Source organism: Panthera leo, chromosome D3 (genome assembly GCF_018350215.1).
Source record: "Panthera leo isolate Ple1 chromosome D3, P.leo_Ple1_pat1.1, whole genome shotgun sequence".
NCBI lineage: Eukaryota > Metazoa > Chordata > Mammalia > Carnivora > Felidae > Panthera > Panthera leo.
The window spans coordinates 58,215,456-58,237,808 of NC_056690.1; the positions used below are offsets into that span (position 1 = coordinate 58,215,456).

General features: G+C 37.1%; 1 protein-coding gene across 7 annotated transcripts in view; it reads left to right on the forward strand.

The window, feature by feature from the left end:
* The window catches only part of KIAA1328 (KIAA1328 ortholog), a 348,418-nt gene that overhangs the window by 107,727 nt on the left and 218,338 nt on the right, over positions 1–22,353 (forward strand). For all 7 annotated transcript variants that reach the window (XM_042911439.1, XM_042911438.1, XM_042911436.1 and 4 more), the window contains one exon: positions 16,159–16,286. In XM_042911439.1, the coding sequence (XP_042767373.1) occupies positions 16,159–16,286 (128 nt within the window). The remainder of the gene's footprint in view (positions 1–16,158; positions 16,287–22,353) is intronic.

Below are 22,353 nucleotides of genomic sequence, written 5' to 3' on the forward strand. Positions count from 1 at the left end.
ACTGCTGTAGAACCTCACATTACACTGCTTTTCTTGAATATAAGGTCTTGGGAAGAGGAAGAGAAAACAGTAAGTTCTAGGACATTATCTTAGGGAATATCTGCATTTAATGCTGGGTAAAGGAAGGGGAAAGTCAGTAAAAGAGATTAAAAAAGGAGCAATCGGGGCGCCTGGGTGGCTCAATCGGTTGGGCATCCGACTTCGGCCTAGGTCATGATCTCATGGCTGGTGAGTTCAAGCCCTGCATCGGGCTCTGTGCTGACAGCTCGGAGCCTCGAGCCTGCTTCTGTTTCTGTGTCTCCCTTTTTCTCTGCCCCTCCCCTGCTCATGCTCACTGTCTCTGTCTCTATCTGTCTTTCAAAAATAAATAAACATTAAAAAATTTTTTTTAAAACTGTTGAGAAAAAAAAAGAAAAAATAAATAAAAAGGAGCAGTCAGTAAGAAGGTAGAATGAGCCAGTAACTCTAAAACCAGGAGAGGAAATCCTTCGAAGAGGGAGAAAATGGGCAGCAAAGAGGAGGAAGCCCCAAATCAGGTTGTAATATTTAGTACTTAATAAAATTAGAGGATATTTGTCATGAATACAGTGAAAACTGTGACAGGACAGGAAAACATATCGTATTGTGTAGAGAGGTCATCCTAAAGGTGCGATGACGAGAGAATTGGAAAGCAGGGGTTTAGACTGTCCAGGAGCCAAAGCATTGGTCCCCTGGCTCAAGCCTCTTTTATTTTTGCAAATTGTCTGATAACAGCAGGCACATACAACATAGTATTTGGCATCTTGACGGGCTGTGCACCTGCAGTGTATTCCATACTGGGTCATGAGTACATCTGGCACCAGCTAAAACATTCTTATCCCCAGGCCTGGCGCCCGTATTATGTCCTTTTGGAGAGAAAGAGCAGTCCTGGCAGCCTTCTGTCCTCGGAATGAAACTGATTTCAGTTTCTTGCTGCTCTGTCCCTTTCCTTCAGGACATTCTTATGGTGCCTCCAGCATCTTGTCCTCCAACAGTATTGGGCCAAAAATCAAATTGGAAATGAAGAGGCACCTGGGTGGCCCAATCGGTTAAGCATCTGACTCTTGCTTTCGGTTCAGGTCATGATCCCCGGGTTGTGGGATCAAGCCCTTTGTTGGGCTCTGCACTGAGCATGGAGTCTGCTTAAGATATTCTCTCTCTCTTTCTCTGCCCCCACCCACTTGCTTGCACACACTCTCTCTCTAAAAAAAAAAAAAAAATTGGAAATGTTAGAAGTTGAGACAAAAAGTATAAATATTTTAGAGTGTTGATAATGATGGGGAAGAGAGAGAAATGTTGGCAGCTTAAGAAGAAAATATTATTTGAAGTGGGCTTTTCTTTTTCTTTCTTTCTTTTTTTTTTTTTGAGAGAGAGAGAGAGAGAGAGAGAGAGAGAGAGAGAAAGAGAGAGTCTTAAGTGGACTCCATGCTCAGCACAGAGCCCAACATGGGACTTGATCTCATGACTATGAGATCATGACCTGAGCCAATCGAGAGTCGGATTATTCAACCAACTGAGCCACCAAGGCACTCTGAGAAGGGCTTTTTGTAGGATGCATTTAGTTTAAGGGTTATAAAAAGTAGCCAAGAGCTATTGAAATCATGAGAAAGATAAAATAATATCTATGACAATATCTGGATAACCTAGAAGGGAGTGAAGTCAGCAACACAGATGGAAAAATTTGTCTGAGAAAGCATCCACTCATTCACTCCTTTCACTCATTCATTCAACATTTGTTGAATGTTCAGACCTGAGGGAGTGATTTATTGAGATGGGAGTTGTGAAGAAATTGTGGATATTTAACAAGGTCATGTTGGCCATCTGTCTTTTTAATGCAATAATTATGAAATGCATGTTTTAGAGAAATACTTTCAGATTGTACTTAAAAATGCGTAAAATTTTTGCTGTTACTCCCTAATTATTCCATTTTAAGTTTCTTCTTTATCCCTATCAGACAATGTTACAACTTATGTTTCAGCTATCAAACATAATTTAGAAAATTTAAGAGAAGAAGGAAAGCCTATTTATCTATGTTTGTACCTCGTTATGTTCTTTCTTCCTTCCTGATATTCCAACATCCCTACCTTCATTTCCTTCTTTTATAGAGAATCTTTTGTCATTCTTTTAGAATAGATTTACATTCCATTAGTTGTCTTTCTGAGAATTTCTTGATTTCTTCTGCATTTTTGAAGGATATTTTTGCTGGATATAGAATTCTGGGTTGACAGTTCTTTTAGCACTTGAATAATGTGCCACTTCCTTCTGGCCCCCATGTTCTGTGATGAAAATACATCATCATTCGATTTCCCTCCCTTTAAATAATAGTGCCACTTGTCTCTTGCTTTCAAGGTTTTTCTTCATCTTTAGTTTTCAAAAGTTTATGATGTGTCTTGGCATGGATTTCTTTGGGTTTATCCCATTTAGGGTTTTCTCAACTTCTTGACTCTTGCCAAATGTGGGAAATTTTCAGGCATTAGTTCTTCATATATTTTTTCCAGCTCTTACCTCTTTCTGCTCTCTTTCTGGGATTCCAGTGACATGAATGCTGCATCTTTTGTTATAGTCCCACATGTCCCGGAGGCTCTGTTCCTTTTCTTTTTCAGTCTGTTTTCTCTTTTGTTCTGATTGGATAATGTGTATTGTTCTCTCTTCAGCTTCTCTAATTCTTTTCTCTGTCCTCTCCATTCTGTTGTCTGTTTTTATCCTGACCATTGCGTTTTTCAGTTCTAAAACTCATTTGATCGTTCTTCATATTTTCTGTTTCTTTGATAAGACTTTTTTTTCATTTGATTCAAACATGTCTATAATTGTTTATTGAAGCATCTCATGATGGCTGCTTTAAAATCCACACATCTGTGTCATTTCAGTATTAGCATCTGTTGACTGTCTTTTCTCACTCAAATTGAGATTATCCTGGTTCTTGGTATGTCAAGTGATTTTTAGTTGTATTCTAGACATTTTGGGTGTTATGTTCTAGTCTTATTTAAGTCATCCCTTTTAGCACACCTTTTCTGACATCACACCCGTGGGGAAAGATAAGTCCTCCCCTGTTTAATTTTAGGTGGAGATGAAAGTTCGTCACTAGACCTCTGCTGATACCACCCAGCTTTCCAAATGGCCTCTGCTGTTACTGCTGGTAGGGTCGCGAAAGTCTTGGCTTTCCACTCAGCTTCTTCATATCACCCCACTAGGGAGGGACACCTCATTAAAGCTAGTTGGGAGCTGAAATCCAGGCTCCCTATGAGGCCTGTACTGAAATCATAAATGAGGTGGAGGGAGAAGTCATTACTGTCAGATAGGGATTAAAATCCTGGCTCCGCACTCAGTCTTCTTGGATAACACCCCAGTGGAAAGGGGGTGTGTGGTAGAGGGACATCTAAGTCCAGACTTCTCATTTAGCTTTTGCTGATGGAGGTAGGGTTGGGGTTGCAGTGTTTTCTGTGCTGCTTGGCTAGAGTAAGGCAGTTCTTATCTAAAAGTTTTCCATTTTGGTAGGCATCCCTTTCCCTCTTTTTGGGGGGGACACATATGGGTCCATTGGCATTTCTGGTTTGTTGACTTCTCCAGCACCCAGTTCAAGGTATTTGAACCAAAAACAAAACTAGGCAACTCATCAGTGTTCTCTAGGTTCTGAGGCCCCAGCCTCTGCCATCTTCTCTCCATTTTCAGTCTTCTTATGTTTTTTTTTTTATATATAAAGTCCAAAGTTTTAATTGTACTTAGTAAGAGGAATAGGGAAAATTATGTTTATTCCATCTGATCTGGAACCAGAAATCCCATTGTACTAACTTACTTTTTTCTTTAAAAGAATATTTTTGGTTGCTGACATTGACTCAATTTTCTGAAGACATCCTATTATAGTTAGATGTCTTACCTTAGTCCAGAAGAGGATATTTTCCATCCTCCCGGTGCAGACATGGGTGAATTGTTTTAGTAGACAGAGACTAACTGTAGAAAGTTTCTGCTTCCTAGTGGAACTGCTTAATATAGTAAAAACTATATAATGGAAATCATGGGCTTTAACTATTCTGTTCATTACTTTTAAATTTTATGATAGATCCAATTCTCTATTGTTAAGCATATATAGATAAAAACTTAGGTCTCAGAGATTGTTCTTTTAAATGTGGCCTCTTGGTTGATTTATTTAGTAGTCAATAGTGTTAAAATAGTCGAGTCAAAACCTAACTCCATGATTTTAATGACATTGTAAAACTTTTCTCCTTGAATGTTTTGAGCTATTTCTCTGTAACATTTCTGGAATGGAGGGTCAAGCAAATAATCTGGTTCTTTACCAGTTTTTAAAATATCATTCTGCTAAACAGTCCACATAAGCTCAATTATATTAGGAACCAGTGAAGTAAAGTTGTTCATAAAATGCTTTATTACCTTCAGTCTTTGCAGCATTTGCTGAGTTTAGATAATAAACCTGCACATAGAAGTTACTTAATTTTTCTCTGAGCAATAATTTACATTTGTGAGCAGTAGCCTCAGTCATTTTCAAAGAGGCCAGAAATGAGATATTCCTACTACTTTTTCCCATTTAACCTTAAAATGTTAGATATGATTCCATTCTATAAGAAATCTCCTTTTTCACTCTAGTTATGAATACTATTTTATGGACATTGTTTGATTTTTACTTAGAATTATTATACTAGGTCGTATTTTCATCCTTCATGGAAAAGCATATGCAACTCTGGCAAAAGTGCTGCCCCCAAGGCCATAGAGAATGGTGTAGCAACAATTAGACTGAATTCAGAAACCATACTGCACACATAGGCTTAACAGTGTGCTTGGACAAAGTAAGAGGCTGAATATCTTTTTGAAAGTAGAAGAGAAAAATGTGGTTGTTTACTTTTCCCATGGACTCTTCCCCCGGTATAAATTTTCTAACCCTACAGGTAATGTTTGCTAATTGTTATTACTTCAGCAGCCAGTCACAATAGAAATGGTATAGTGCTTAAAAATCTAGAATACTGCTTCCTTCTAAAGAAGAAAATGGGTTATTTCACTTTCCTATTTTATTTTCTATATACTTCTTTCAAAAACAAAAACAGTTGACCAAAAGAGAGGAAAAACACCCATCATATTCTAAAGATGGATTAAAGAGAAGAAGCAAAGGAGTCTGATAATGTGTTATATGCCTCAGTATAAAGGAGGAGAACAGGCTTCCTTCCCACTGATACCAAGGAAGAGGGAGGGGACTTAGATATGCATCTTCAGAGTGGGGTCCCCAGATCAGCCATCAGGATCACTTGGAAGGAAGCTTATTAGAAATGTAGACAGAATCTTGGGCCCTACCTCAGATTTACTGAATCAGTATCTGCTTTCTAGCAAGAATTACAGGTGATTCCTATATACATTACTTTCTAGAACACACTGAGCTAGTGGTTCTATGACTTTACTCCAAATCTCAGCTCAATGGCAGAGTGACCTTAGGTAAATTGTTAACCATTTTGTGCAGCAAATTTATTTGTAAAATGAGAGTAATAATAGTATCTAATGTTTTTTTTTTTTCCTTTCGAGGAGAACTAAGTACAATAATGTCTTTAAAGTACTTAGAAGTGCCCTGCCCCAAAGTACAGCCATGCACAGATGCTCTAATTCAGGTACCTATTCCTGGTAAGAAGCATTTAGTTCTGTGCTGGGTAATGCTGGTATCTGACTCTATACAAGAACTCCAATGAGGAATCTAAAGAGGTGAGAGATGACAAACACAACACTTAGGAGAGCTAGAAGATGAACTGTATGAGGAAAGTATAATGCCACTGGATTACTTAGTTTAGAGAAGAAGAATAAGGGATCTCTTAAACTGAGTACATTTCCACTTGGAAATGAATGGTCTTACACAGCAGCATAAATAGTTCAAGTAAACAAATAGAAGAATATGAAGAAAGGGAAGTATCATGTATATTGAGACTGATAGTTTGTGGAAGGTTTTAATTTAATGACAAGAATGAAACTCTCCTGTTTGAAGATAGGAAACAGAATGAGACAAGTTCTTTCTAAGGAGTTTTTAATCTGTTCCTCATGGCTGAGCTAGTAGACCCCACCCAGCTTGAGGTTTAGCTCTGCTTCACAAAGCATTATACGTACAACTTCACTTACTGGCCTTTCAGAGTCTAGAAAGCTTAGTGTGCAGTTTTCAGTGGTCTGTATTGTCAGGAATATACCCTCTCTAAAACTGGAAATTTTCAAGTGTTAAATCATTGTTACCACAGTTCACCTTATAAATGGTTGGGGGAGGGGTGAGATAACAACCTTCTTTTTCTCCGATTCTAGACTGGTTCCTGTAACTCAAAAAAGGCTGAATGATTTAAAGCAGCCTTCCAAATGGTGAAAATACTTATCCTTTGGGTCTGGCTGATACATGGAACCTTTAAACAAAAATACATTTTTAAGCAAGTTAGAAACAAGAGAAAATGCATGGCTTTCAATAGAAATGTTTTTGCAACCTTGACTTTAATATCTACCATGAATGTAAATGTATATCATTAGAGTGTTACATGAACAGGAAATCAAAGAAATAAAAACTCTGGTCAATCTGGCACATCAGTTGCCTGTTTTTTAGGATATCTGTATGTGAACTTTTAGTTGTGAACACATGTCCTTGCTTTAAGGTTGGAGAAATAAACCTTGGGTCTCCATTGTGTGATTAGTTTCCTGAAAACCTCAGGGTCTGATGATCTGAGCAAAGACAGAATCTCAATTGTCTCAGTGCCAAGTCTGTTGTGCCCCATCCTGTTTTGCAACTCTGCAGAAAATAAGGTAGAAACTGTGATGCTTCAAAAACTCTAAAAAAGCTAGTTAATTACTCTAATTAGATCTCTTTACATGTCTCCTGTTTTTGTTGCCATTGTTCAAACAGAGTAAGTAGAATCCAGAAGAAACTGGGTGAAGCGTTTCTCTTCTTTTGTAAACGTCCAGAGTGTTGAGTTTTCCTCTGTTTGTTTTGGGGATATGTTCCTTTCCTCCAACAGATTAGTATCATCAGGAAATTGGAAAATACTGTGGTCTTGCACTGAATTTGCCATATAATAATTAAAGGGAAAATTTCAGACTTGTATCAGTAGGTTGTACTCCAGCACAGATCACAACTTAATATAAGGGTGTAAAGTTATTGTCATGTGAAGTTCTTGTCTAGCTCTGCTAATCAATTCGTCTTGGTATCACTTTTTCTTTTACCAACAATCCATTTTTAATTGTATACATTATCATTGGGTACCGAACTAGTTATATAATTTGGACCTCTGTTTATCTCTGACAATGTATGTGTACTGTTTTTTGAAGGGGGGAGGGGTAGGAAATGATTGTGAGAAATATGACATGGTCAAAAGCCATTTGCTTCAAGGTGGGAAAATATTATGAAGTTAGAACAATTTAAAATTTTAATGAATCAGTATTTTTAGCCATCCTCTTGACTAATTGAAAGAATATATGGTCTATCTATAGTTTGTTTCAATTGCCAGCCCAAAGCTAACCCGAAATTCAGTAGACACTCCTTTACTTTTATTCTTTTATTCATTTCTCTAACATTTTTGAAGTGCCTGCTGTGTACTAGAGAGATACCCAGATTAATATACTATTATTTCCAGGAACACATAGCCCACTTCAGGTGATAGTGATACAAAATAATTTTAGCAGTATGCTATTTACTATAATAAAGGTGCTTAACTCTGCCTAGGAATTCAAAGATGGAGGAAGAAATGACATAAGGGCAAATTTGAAAGGATCAACAGGAATTTTGTAGGTATAAGGATAGGCAAAACATTCTAAGTACGATACACGGTATGTGCTATCTTTATATGTATACATTATGCACTGTGTTGGTGTTCAGAGTGAAGGGCGTACCTGCTCTAGTGACCATCTTTGAGTTCCCATATTTCCTTGGGAGTCTTGTGACTAATGGATGGCATCAGAGTTGGAGCCTCACGGTCACTTGTTTTTATCTCAAAGTGACCCTGAGTAAAACATCTCTTATTATCCAGAAGCTTCTCTCTTTGATGTGAAAAATAACATAACTGTCATCCACCAAAACAGTGGGAGAAATGGTGAATAACCAAGCAGTGTCAAACTTGTGTTCTGGCAAGGGTCACCAGTAGCCTTCTCAGCCCTCTGTCTTTAACTGGCATGGCCTCTGCTGCTTCGGATACAGTCAACTGTATTGATTCTTCTTCCTTTGATTGATTATTGATTCCTCTTCCTTTGCCTGCCCTTTCTATGTTATTGTTACATTGGCCCTCTTCTCTCAGTTTGAAAATATCTTTCTCCAAGTGGCTTTCCCTTGTTCCTCAGTCACTTGTTTCCTTAGGGCATGCTAGCAGAGCCCAACACAATGTTCTTGCCATTATTTCCATCATTCGTTATTGTATGTGCTTGATTACCTGCCTGCCTTGCTGGATGATAAGCTCCCTGCAGGAGACAGTGTTGCTGTTGTTCATCACTGTATGTCTAGCGTCTGGCACAGTCTCAAATGCTAATGTACTCAGTAAATTGTGTTTATTCAGTAAATATTTGTTGAGTACCTATTATGTAGGCTAAGGAATTTGGCAATAAACACAACATGAATATTCCTGCTCTGTGGAGCTTTTTATTGAATGGGTGAAAGAATGAACAAATGAATGAATGAAGCTACACATTCCCTGGACAATGTTACACACTCTTGTGTTCAGCCACCACGTATAAAGTGATTAACTCCCAAATTCTTTATTTCTACTGAGACCTGTTTTCTGAATTCCAGGCCCAGCATCCAAGTGTCATGTATTAGCCATCTTGAGTGAACGCTCCCCAAGCATCCCCACTCAGTGTGTCTAAAGTGTGCTTTCCCTTCCCCCAAACCTTTTCTTTACTGTGCACTCTGTGTCCTGTTGAAGGCAACTATGCGTCTGGTCATACATCTTGTCTTCCAGTTCATAAGCTGACAGTGTCTTAAATCTTCCTCCCTAGCCCAGTCCCCCTAATTTCCACCATTGTTCAATTCAGACCCCTTGTGTCTCTCATTTAGACTATTGTAGCAATTTTCTAATCAGTTGTTTTGATTCTGGTCTTAAGCTTCCCAATCCATCCTTCATATGCCTACCAAAGGTATCTTTATAAAATGCAAATTGATTTTAAGACATCCGTCAGTGAGTTGTACAGAAATAAAGTCTGGGGCACCTGGGTGACTCAGTTGGTTAAGCATCTGACTCTTGGTCTCAGTTCAAGTCATGATCTCACTGTTCCTGGGATTGAGCCCATGTCAGGCTCCTGCTTAGGATTCTCTCTCCCTCCCTCCCTCCCTGCTCCTCCCCCGTTCTTGCTCTCTCTCTCTCTCTCTCTCTCTCTCAAAAATAAATAAATAAACATTTAAAATTTTTTTAAAAAGTAATAAGGTCCAGCAACTTAGTGTAACATTCCTGATCTGGCCCCTGTTTGCCCCTACCACCTCATCACACCTCCCTACCTATGACCAGTTTCCCATCCGTGCTGTACCACTTGAAGTTCCATTAGGGTGCATATCAGTTTCATTCTCCATGCCTTTGCTCCTGATGATCTTTCAGCTGACGGACCTCCGCCATCCTGCCTATCCAGTGCATCAGTATACTCCTTTTCCAAAATTCATTTCTGGGGCCACAGCTGCTCTGGAGTCTTTCCTGACTGTCCCTCTTCAATGTTGTTAAAGTGACCACTTACCCCCACTTAAAAAAAAGTCTCCACTGATTCCTATGTTTAAATGCCTCTCCTAGAACATGGTATTCTTATTTATTTAAATCTCTTTCTCTAAGCCCCTTGATATCATATATATTTGACATATAACACTGTGTAAGTTTAAGGTGTACAACGTGATGATTTCATATACGTGTATATTGCAGAGTGATTACACCATAATGTTAGTTTGCACATCCATTACCTCCCTGTGTGTGTGTGTGTGTGTGTGTGTGTGTGTGTATGAACATTTAAGATCTATTCTTATAGTAATTTTCAAACATACAATATGTACCTATCGTTAACTATTGCTACCATGCTGTCCCTTAGCGTTCCCCAGAATTTATTCATCTTAAAACTGGAAGTTTATATCCTTTGACCACCACCATCATTTCCCCAAACCCTCAGCCATTAGCAACCACCAATCTACCCTCTGTTTTTATGAGTTCAGCTTTGTAGACCCCACATATAATTAAGAGAATATAGTATTTATCTTTCTCAGTCTGATTTTTTTCACTTAGCAGAGTGCCCTTAAGGTTCATCCATACTGTTGCCAATGGGAAGATTCTTTTCTTTTTTAAAGCTAAATAATATTCCTGTGTGTGTTTGTGTGTGTTACATTTTTAACTCCCATCTGTTGACAGACACTTAGGTTGCTTCCATGTCTTGGCTGTTGTAAATAATGCTGCAATGAACATAGGGGTGTACATATCCCTTCATGATAGTGATTTCATTTCCATCAGATATGTACCCAGAAATAGGATTGCTAAACCATATAGTAGTCTAGTTTTAGATTTTTGAGGAACTTCCATACTGTTTTTCATAGTGGCTGTACCAATTTACATTCCCGTCAGCAGTGTACCAGGATTCCCTTTTCTCTACATCCTTGCCAGCACTTTTTATCTCTTGTGCCCTTGATCTCTTTTCAGAAAATCTATTGAATGTGTGCTCTGTGTGCTGCGCTATGCTAAGCACTTTTCATTTATTAGCTCATTTTATAGTCATAGTTGCCCTGTAAGGTGAGGTAGGAATCATCATCTCCAGATGAGGATGTCAGAGAAGTTACTCATCCAGAGGCACATTATTACTGAATACCAGAATTAAGATTTCAGCCAAGAATGTTGGGTGACACCTAAGCCTGCGCACTAATCACTCTACATTACTGCCTTCATTACATGACTGGAAGAAAACTCGACAGGCTTTTAAAAAGTGATCTTTTGCTACCTTTCATATGCCTATCTTTGGTTCAAGGGATGGGTTTCTGTTGGTGTATCATCAGATCATACTAACAGTTTATCATCTGATTTAATGACCACGGGTACACGGAGTTAGAGCTCTCGGGAGTCTGACCTAATGCTACCAGTTCTGCTTATCCCCAGATAATTTATGGTGGAAGTAGGAAGACAAGAAGAGACTAGCTAATAGTAGAAAGAAGACACAAAAAAATACAACCAAAAACAAGTTTTTGCAACTATTTATTATGGCAATTTTCAAATATATAGAAAAGTTGATAGAATAAAGCAAAGAACCACCATATATATGCTACCTAGACTTCATAGTTTACATTTTGCTCTATTTGCTGTGTCCTCTCACATATTTGCTTTTATTTTTGTTACATATTTACATAAATATATATGTATATAATTATAGATATAAATAAATGTATTTTCTTACATATATAAACATTTATTCACTTATTTTTTTTCTTGAGCCAAGTGTCATATGTCACCCGAAATATTTCACATTCATCTCCTAAGATTAAGAACATTTCTCTTTATAAACCACATTATGATATTTAATAAAATTAGCAGTAATTCCATAAGATCAACTTTTGAGTCAATATTCCAGTTTCTCTAGTTGTCCCGAGAATGTCTTCTATAGCTATTTTTCTCCCTGAGCAAGGATCCAATCATGGTCCAATCATGGTCCATGGGTTGCGTTTCTTTGGGTCTTCAGTCTCTTAAACTAGGATAGACCTCTGACCCCACTCTCCCTCCATGACATGAACTTTTTGACGAGTTCAGGCCAAGTGCTTTGCAAAATCTCCCACATTGTCTGATTTGTTTCTTTGTGCTGTAATTTAGCTTGTTCTTTACTCTAATTTCTGTGAAATGGGAGTTAGGTTTACATATTTTATTAAATGCAAGTAAAACATTTGGCAAGAATATCTCATAGGTAAGTTGCCCACTTTATACATTAGGGGGTGTATAATTACTGGGTTTTTCTTTTCACTGTTAGTGATCTTAAATTCACTTTGGGAAATGACTACCAGGTTTTACCATTTAAAGGTACATTTTCTTCTTTGCTCTAAGTAACTAATCTTGACACTTTATGCATATCTTATTTATTAATCTTTCACTTACTGGTTTCAGTCTCCATTGATGATTCTTGCCTGGATTTGTTATTTCATTGGGCGTTATAAAATGACAATTTAAAAAATTTGACCATTCCTTCTAAATAGCTAGCTAGGATTCTTCTGTTAAGATGGGCTTTACTTTTTTTTCCCCTTTCACTCTTTTTTGTCGTTTTGAAGTATCACCATGAACTGGTAAATATTTACTCAATTTGTTATTAGAGTCACTCCTTCCAGTCCTCAAATTGTCCTAAATTTGACTGAGAGTCTCCTTCAGGGTTGCTTTTATTCATTTGGCAACCCCCCATCTACTTCTCTTTGCACACTTTTGCATTAGAGCATAGCTTACTTTGTACTTTCCATATGCCAGAATGGGAATCAGCCATTTTTCCAAGTCTTTGTTCCAGAAAATAGAGAATTTTTTTTTTTTTTTAGTTTAATGATTCTCCCTTTTCTCCTCCCATAGAGACCTTCCTTCACTGAGTTCTGTATTAAATCAGGATTACTAAGTACCAGATCCCAGTATCCCAAATATCCAAGGCAAGGGTGAGATGGGGTAAGAGGGTAGTCTTTGCTATGCCAGATGAAATCTTCCAGCTCAAGGCGATCACTTTCTACTTTGGCAGCATACTAACAATATATCCTGTCTCTGGTCAGGAGACTCACATGATTTTTTTTTTTTCTTTCTCCCTATATCCCTATTCATTCTGCTTTGACCTTTACTTTTATTTTTCTGAATTAATGCATTTTGAAGTTAAGGCTTTAAGCTTTGCAAAATGACCATTTTCCACAGCCATTTCGGCTAATTAATGTTTAGGTTTTAATATGATCTTGCTTAATATTACTTTATACTTATTTATGTTATCTTATGAAGATTTCTTTCTTTAATGAGGTTGTGACGACTGCCGTTCCTTTCAGTTCTTGAATGGTGGTTGGACAGATTACCTGTGTGTTAGATTACTGTCATGGTTGGATGTACGCCTTCCCTTAGATTGGATTTTGTACATCTGTTGCATTCTTTTCTGTCATTTGGCCAGGATTGAGTTAAATGTGTCTTTTTTTTTCCTCACTATACTCCCTCCCCCAGATCAGTGAAGAAAGCATTTTACCCACATTTTCCTTACATAAATCTCTCTCTCCAGATGGAGGGTTGAAGTCTCATTGTGTTAGGGAGGAAGGAAAATTACTGTGTTTCCTGGACATACATTTTGGATTTTCCAGGAAACGGGGAGCATTGCAAAATCTGGTGAATCAAGACAGATATAAAAAATTGATAAAGATAGGACTGCCTGTTTTTATATTCTGCCGAATAGCGTGTGTTTAAATGAATTTGCCTATAATTTGTCTTCAAATGTTGACATTTACCTCTTAGGCTGTATAATTGTGCTGGCTTTCTCCAGAGTACAATTCATATTCTGCATCCAGGCTAATACGTCCACCTACTATAAACATTACTGCCTATGGTAACAACCAGTATCAAACATTCTTTTTATATACGTCATAGCTGGCAGGGACTCTTGGGACCACCACACATCATTCTCGTCTTTTGAAGCTTACTGCCAAAAAGCATGGCAATGTAAAAACCAGCCTGGTCTGACATATAGTGACTTTGAAATGATATTAGCTTATTTAGAACACTTCATTCTATCGTTACTGTTTTTAAGATACTGAGGATTCAATAAGCTCTTCTAATTAATGTATTCTTTAAGCTTAGTAACCTATCCTTTTATTATGAACCGTTCCCCTTCTATAAACCATCTGTGGCTCCTTTCTTTTTGTTAAAGGTTAATAATGAGAATAATGAAGCAATTGGTTATTTATGCAGTCATGATTGGCAAAAGTTATTAGAGCAAGAACCTGCCCTGAGGCAATGATTAGGTTATGAAAATGTTAAGGAATACTGAAACCAGTCACCATTTTTGACATTTACGAAATACTATTCCCACCCTTAATCATGATGACCAGTTGTAAAAGTATTTATGTAGGATAATCTTACTGGACAGTAATTTTTATACCAACAGCATACATAATTAAGTGAGGGGGGAGATTCGGAAATGATCCAAGAGAAAAGTGGGCCTGGGGAGGAAATGAGAAGGAATAGAACTCTCTCTTGGATAGAGCTGTCTCCCATACACCTGATCTATGCAGTTAGGTGACTTTTCCACTTTAGGGTTTTCGTCTTGAGCACTTTGCAAGTTCGAGGAGCTGTGGGAGAGGGTACCCCTGGTTAGATTGCTATGTTCTCCATATTGGACTGTGAAAAATGTAGAGAAGTATATGGGCAGAAAATTTCCTGATGACTGTTTTATTAATGAAACATTGACTTAACTGACATTATAGAAAAACAAGACAAAAATCTAATATAATTCCTTTATGTTTGATATGGTTAGAACTTTCTTCCTAAATTAGGCAGTAATTAGAAGTGTTATCACTTCTACTCTGCATTTTTTGTAGCAGTTTTATTGAGATATAACTCACATACAATAAAATTTACCCATTGTGTGATTCAGTGGTTTTGAGAATATTCCCAAAGCTATGCAAGCACAACTATCTAATTCCAGATCATGTTCATTACCTACCCACCCCCTGCCCCCCTGCCGAAATGATACCCATTAGTACTTGTTCCCTATTTCCCTCCCCCAGCTGCTGGCACACACTAATAATGTACTTTCTCTCTGTATGGATCTGAAGTAATTTTTCAGAAAATTGGAGTACGGGAAGTGAACATGGATGAATGTAACTTTTATTTGTGATCCCGTGTACTTAGAACTGAGTATTCTTTCCCCTAGTTCATTAGAATAGGTATTTAAAACAATTAACAAAAAAACACCACAGTGGCGTTATATAAATAAAATCATACATGTGGCCGTTTGTGTCTGGTTTTGTGAGCATAATGTATTCAAGGCTCATCCATATTATAGCATATAGCAATACTTTATTTCTTTTTATGGCTGAGTAGTATACTGTGTATACATATACCACATTTAGTTTATCCATTTATCACTTGGTGACATTTGGGTTGTTTTTACTTTTTCACTGTTATGAAGAATGTTACTCTGAATATTCATGTACAAGTTTTTGTGTGGACATATATTTTTTATTCTCTTGGGATTATTGCTAAGAATGGAATCGCTGAGTCTTGTAACTCAATGTCTAACTTTTGGGAGCACTGAATATGCTCAATGTCTAACTTTTGGGAGCACAAAATATTATTATTTCCAAAGCAACAGTGTCATGTCACATTCCCCTTGGCTATATAGGAGGGTTGTAATTTTTCTATATTTTTATCAAAGCTTTTCTTTGTTAGTCTTTTTGATTATAGCCATCCTAGTAGATGCAAAGTGGCATCTCATATTGTGGTCTTGATCTGCATTTTCCAAATGTTTAATGATGTTGAGCATATTTTCTTGTGCTGCTTGGACATAAGTATATTTTCTTTTGAGAAATGTCTATTCAAGTTCATTGCTCATGTTTAACTAGGTTAGACATTTCCTTACTGTTGAATCATACAAGGTCTTTATGTATTCTGAATACCAGTCCCTTATCATCTGTATGATTTGCAAATATTTTCTCTTAACCTGGAGGTTGTTTTTTTAATTTTCTAATAGTTTCCTTTGAAGCAAAAGTTGTTCTGTGTGTATGCTTTTTCAAAAATTTAAGTCCAATTTATTTATTTATTCTTTGTTTTCTGTGCTTTCAGGTGACCATTGCCTAATCCAAGGTCAGAAAGATTTACTTTTGTGAGTTTTACCATTTTAGCTCTTATATTTAGATCAATGATCCATGTCCAGTTAGTTTTTGTGTATGGGGTGAGATAGGAGTCTAACTTCCTTCTTTTGCATGTTTTTTTTTCATTCAAATTTAAAGATTTGAGAGAGAAATTTCTCCTCAAATAGGATGACCATTGGTACTCTCTTTGTGAATTATTGTTTTCATTTTTTTTTTTTTTTTTTGGTGGATATATGTACTGTGTTGGTCTACTTGCACTCTCACCAAATATGGTTGCATTTTTGGCTCTCTTTTGTTTACTGGAATCTGAAAAGCAGCACTGATAGATGCAGTTTGAATCAGTTTATTCGTTTTTTTCCCTTAATTTGCAATCTCACCTCTTCAGCTACAGTATAGAGAATGCCAAGAACTTCTCAGTCTCTATCAGAAATACCTATCAGAACAGCAGGAGAAGCTCACCATGTCCCTCTCAGAACTTGGTGCTGCTGGAATGCAGGAACCACAGGTAAGCAGCTTTATTCTTACCTTTTCTTGTTTTGAATGGATCAGCAAGATGTCATAAGTCATTTGCCTTTATTGTATCGAGTCCCATTATATAACGTTGTCTTAAAACATGCAAATATAGCATGGGATTGAGTTAGTGTCCTTTACTTCTTTTTTGTTTTTTCACCTCCTGTTCCTGGGGCCCAGAGGTCAGGAATGGTTACTTGAAGCAGGCTGTGGGTCAGTGAGAAGCTCCTAGTTATATGAAAGTACAGCAGGAATAGTAAAGAAAACCCCATTGCTCTGTTGCTTAATGAAGATCAGGTGGGCTGTTATGCATTGTCCTTACAGAAAACACTAATGAGCCTTTCCTAACTCATGTTTACGTTTTTAGAATAATAGAAGTGACTTGGTGACTCATAAAATCTTAAATTGTAGAAAATTGAAATATTTTGCATGATTTCATGTTTGTATGTATGTATAAATCACATATAGATGAGACTTTTTTTTTTAATTTTTTTTTTTTAACGTTTATTTATTTTTGAGACAGAGAGAGACAGAGCATGAACGGGGGAGGGGCAGAGAGAGAGAGGGAGACACAGAATCGGAAGCAGGCTCCAGGCTCTGAGCCATCAGCCCAGAGCCCGACGCGGGGCTCGAACTCATGGACTCACAGACCGTGTGAGTTGAACCTCACTGAGCCTGAAGTCGGACACTTAACCAACTGAGCCACCCAGGCGCCCCCTTTTTTTTTTTTAATTTTTTTTTTAACGTTTATTTATTTTTGAGACAGAGAGGAGACTTTATATATAAACATCTATATATATATATATATATATATATATATATATATATATATATCCTCAAATGGTGTATATTGTGTAATTAAATGATTTTTCAGAACCCTACCAGTTGTGATGTGAAACAAGCTCTCAGCCTCTCGCCAGTGATACTTGTTGTCTTTTCATATCCAAGTGAGTTTAAACCTTCAAGTGAAGAGGACAATAAATCTTACACACTGAAGCATCGCAGAAAAAACTGCAGTAGGGTCCAGGCCATTGCTATTAAATATTAAAGCCTGGGTAATGTGCTAACATGTTACTTTCCCCTTTGAATACTATCAGATCCTGGGAATGGTTTCTTACAACCCTTCTAAGGAACATCATTGCTGGTCAGCCTAGAGACAGTGATCTCAGATAGGTTCGGAACTGGACCAAGAATTTGCAACAATGTGGATGCAATCATGGAGGGGAAAGGAATGAAAAGAACAAAAACAAACAAACAAAAATACTTAGAGGGAGGCAAACCTTAAGAGACTCTTAAATACAGAGAACAAACTGAGGATTGATGGGGTGGGAGGCAGAGGGGCAGGGAAAATGGATGATGGGCATTGAGGAGGGCACTTGTTGGGATGAGCACTGGGTGTTGTATGTAAGCAATGAATCATGGGAATCTACTCCCGAAGCCAAGAGCACATCATATACACTGTATGCTGGCTAACTGGATGATAAAATATATATACAAAAAAAATTGGGGTCAAGAAAATTTCAGTTATGAACTTAAGTGTAGACATATGGAAAGGTTAAAATAATATAATAGTATAACTTGCTGGAACGTTGTGTAGCTCAGACTTTCGGCATATCCTTTTTTTTGAAGTCACAACATTTATAAGAAATGGCCTTGCCCGGCTGGCTCAGTCAGTAGAGCATTGATCTTGGGATTGTGAGTTTGAACCCCACATTGGGGTTAGAGATTACTAAAAACAGATAAATAAACTTAAAAAAAAGGAAATGGCCAAAGTATGAATGGTTTATTTGTATTCTAATTTGAAATATTTTCTTTTGTTCTGTTTTCTAAAAAACCTACAGTGTAAAATGAGGCAGAGGAAAGTGGCAGCTAATCTTGGTATCTGGATCCTATCTGGAAAATCCTATCTGGGTTTTCCCTGCCACTTGGAAAACAGGGCAGACAGGAGTTTTTGTTTGTTTGTTTGTTTCTTAGTGGGCAGGGGAGAGGGGCAGAGGAAGAGAGAGAGAGAGAATGAATGAATCATAAGCAGGCTCCACTCACGGTGTGGAGCTGGACAGGATGGGTGATCCCAGAACCCTGGGATCAGGACCAAGGCCTAAATCAAGAGTCTGACACTCTGCCTGCTCAACCCACTGAGCCACCCAGGCACCCAGGGAAGGCAGTTTTTAAGGTGGTCCTTGTCTATTGTTTTTGGGTGGGCTAGAGAAAATTGTAGCATAAAGTATCAGATTTCTGACCTTTGCTTTTGTATTTCCACTCCTTCCCGCTGCATGGCATAGTGTCAGGGGCCACAAAAGTGAAGGGCAACCTATGTGGCAGGCGTATTAGAGGGTAGGGAAGGTTTTTCAATTGTCAGTTTAGAGTCTTAGGACCTTAAGGAAATAGACTGAGAGTGAAGAAATAGTCACTAGAGGGCTCTAAAGACATGCATGGGGCTCTAAAGACTTCTAGATAAGGAAGGCTCACTCTTTTTATCTACTTCTGAAATTGGGGGAAAATAAAACTTTCTTAGGTATTACTGTTCTAGTGTTTTATGTTTATGCTAGTGATTCTTGGAGTTTTCACTAGAGACCCATCATAATTAACACCGACTCTCTAACCTTAACTTTGAGGAACAAAACTGAAAAAATCACTAATACTAGAATGAAGATGTTGGCCAAGTATATACAGAGAGCATCCTAAAAAGAGAAATTTTGACTTTTCATTTAGACTTACTCATGAGAAAATTTTAAAACCATGTTTTCTGGAAGTGCCTGGTAGTTAAGTCATTATGTCTTATATGCAACGAAAATGAAATTGAGGCCACTTATAGGCTCTGCCATTTGACTTTAGAGAGGAAATAAGTTTCTTTTTGGATGCCAAGTAGAGATTATCATCTTGCTTCTTATGGTATGTGCTTTGTTCTTTGTGATAGGCTTCTCTTACCTGAACGAAGGTAAACACCTTGTCATTCCCTTTCATGGGAATTGGGTAACTTTGGTCAACAGTTTTATTTTCTGTCAGGAGGGGCGTCATTGTGATGACTCTGAGCCTGAATGAAGATGTGGTAAAGTTAAATGTCCCCTTGATGTGCTCACAAATAGGCTTTGCTCATCTTTATCACAGCACCTTTCTTGTTCTTTTGTAATCATTGTTTAGTTACCCTTCTCCTTCATCAGGCTTTAAAAAAAAAAAAACAGGCATCCTATTGGATTGGTCTTTATATATTCAGAACCTATCACAGCGTTTGGTTTAACATTTAATTTTTATTTAACAAATACCTATATGGTACATATTGGGTGCCAGTTCTCAGCTCGGAACACATAGTAAATCATGTAGCCCTCATAATAAACCAGTGAAATGAGCCCCACTTTACAGAGGAAGAAGCTCAGACTCATTCAGAGAAGAGAATGATGACTTACCAGGTCAGGCAGGGGACAAGTTGGCAAATCAAGGTGTGAACCTAACTAGTCTGAATCCATAGTTTCTTGAAGAAAGACAAGAAAAACTTGAGATACCTAAAAAAAAAAATGTTGAAAATTCCCTTTAGATGCCCCTGTTTCCATGATTAAATCTTATTTGTTTGGTTTTTTTTCTAATGTTTATTTATTTTTGAGAGAGAGTGCTGGGGGTGGGGGAGAAGCAGAGAGAGAGAGAGAGAGGGAGACACAGAATCTGAAGCAGGCTCCAGGCTCCCAGCTGTTAGCACAGAGCCCAACACAGGGCTTGAATTCACGAACTGTGAGATCCTGACCTGAGCCGAAGTCAGACACTTAACCCACTGAGCCACCCAGGTGCCCCTGACATTCGTTTTTTTAATATCAGAGCACTAATATACTAGAAATGGTAGGAAACTCTTTATTTGCTTTTACTGTGAACAGCCACAATATCAGGCAAACATTAAATTTTATTTGTTCTGAAAATAAGGGTTTTTTTATTTAACTAATCTCCAGATTTTGTGATGGAGATGGCAGAAGTTCATTTTGCATGAGGCATTTACTTGACTTTAAGAGACTTATTCTGTTTCTTCTTTCATTGTTTGCCATCTGGCTCAGGTTGCATATTATAGGTTTTGCTTATAGTTTTATTAAATCCACAGTTCTCCAGAAGAATGCCCTAGCTTGTGATTTTCTTCATTGATTTCTACCATTTCCTTGAAAAGAGATTACTCCATTTACAAGGTGACTTTTTCCCTTGTTTTTCCCTCATTCTCTTTCTTGCTGTGCCTCAAAGATGAATTTTCTAATTCATTCAGCCTGGATTCATTATGGATTCTAGAAATGTTTTTCACTTGCTCTGTTGAGATTAAGATATTTCACTGATGTGTGTCCGTTATTCCATTTCCCTATCTTAAGAAATAATACTTACCCACAATATAACCTTGGTCTTGGATGTGGAAGGATCTAGTAACCATAGTTTTGACCAATGTACATTTTAGAATATAGCTTTTCTTACCACAATTGAGTGTTTGACAGGCTCTACCATTTTTGAAGTGTAACATAGCAGTGTTTCTAAAGTATTCTTTAAAGGAAGAGAAAGCCTAGGCAGCATTTTGAGTAGCTTCTCCCACTGTCATTCAAAAGTGTTGGTATGCAAGCCTACCTTACTATTTTTTTTTTACCTCTCCTTTTTTTTTGTCAAAAAGATATAAAAAGGAATATTTGGTATCTTTTTGAGATTTCCCCTTTTCGGTAAAATGTATAAACTCATCATTACTTTTCAGCCAAGGGCAATAGATATTAATGAATCTCTGCTGATCTGATCTGGTAAAAGCCCTTTTATAGAAACTTTTCCATTTTGTCCATGATGACTTGTTCCATGTTTCTTAGTTTGAATCTGGGTCGTGTACTAAACAGAATTTGAAATATAGGAAAGATAAATCATTACTAAGTACATGTTTAATGTTTTTTGGTGGTTCCTATTGTTGTCAATATAGTTTTGTTAAAAGAGTTTTTGTTGTGCATAGGGCATAGAACTACTTCCTGTTCTGTGATTATTTTCAGGCATTTTTTGTTTGTTTGTTTGTTTCTTTAGGTGCAGTGTTTTTTACGCATATTTTATGCACCTGAACTTTTGAACACTGGCACAGTATATCATTTAGTCTTATGTAATGAATAGTAAGGAGAAGTATTGTCTTTAAATGAGGATAAAAGTATTATTTTTATGGTGCATAAATCCTTAACAAGAAAGAAAAAATCTAGCAGATATTCTGAGATTCAAGTGACTACAGAATCAAGAGATCCTAGAATAGTACCTAGAGCTGTGCTTTTCAGAGCCATATTAAGACCATTTCAAAATGTCTGGGTGTCTTGCTGGTAAATTCAGTGTGCTTCTAGAGCTGCTTCCCAAATCCACCTTAACAGCAGTAACCTTAAGTCAAGAAATAATGCTCATCAATAAAATATATACTTTTAATAGCCAAGGAAAAATATAAGAAATGCTACCCTTGACAGGTAGGTGAACTTAATAAATTTCTATTATTATATGTTGCAAAGAATCTCTCTTCGAGGGGAATTAATATTAAAGTGTGGTCCAATGGTATGAATCATAATGATAATGAAGGTCTCAAGTCCAGGCAAACTTTGTTGACTGCATATGGCCTACTGTGCATGAATTTTGAATCCTAAGATGACTGTGCCTATTGAATTTTGGTGCCACTGTGAACAATATTTTACTTTTCAGTATGTTTTACCCATTATTTATTATGGTCTTTTTATTATTTATTCAGACAACTATACAAATTATTATGGACCATTTCCTACCATTTTGAGAGGAGAGATCAGTCTCTATATACTCCATTGAAAGTCCTGCATACCTAAATCAGATCTTCAAATCAGGCTAAATTGAATAATAATAAATAATTACTTGGTGATATACTATAAGTCTCTTAAACACTGAAAACCAAATCAACATGAAAGACATATATTTACTATTGTGTTAATTTTTTCAAATCAAATTGCTTTATAATTGGTACTGAGTATACAGTCTTTCACATACTTGGATATTACACAATTAGTTTCAAACCAGAAAGTCTATTTTTCAGTGCAATCTAGACATTAATACTTGGCTATTAACTTGAA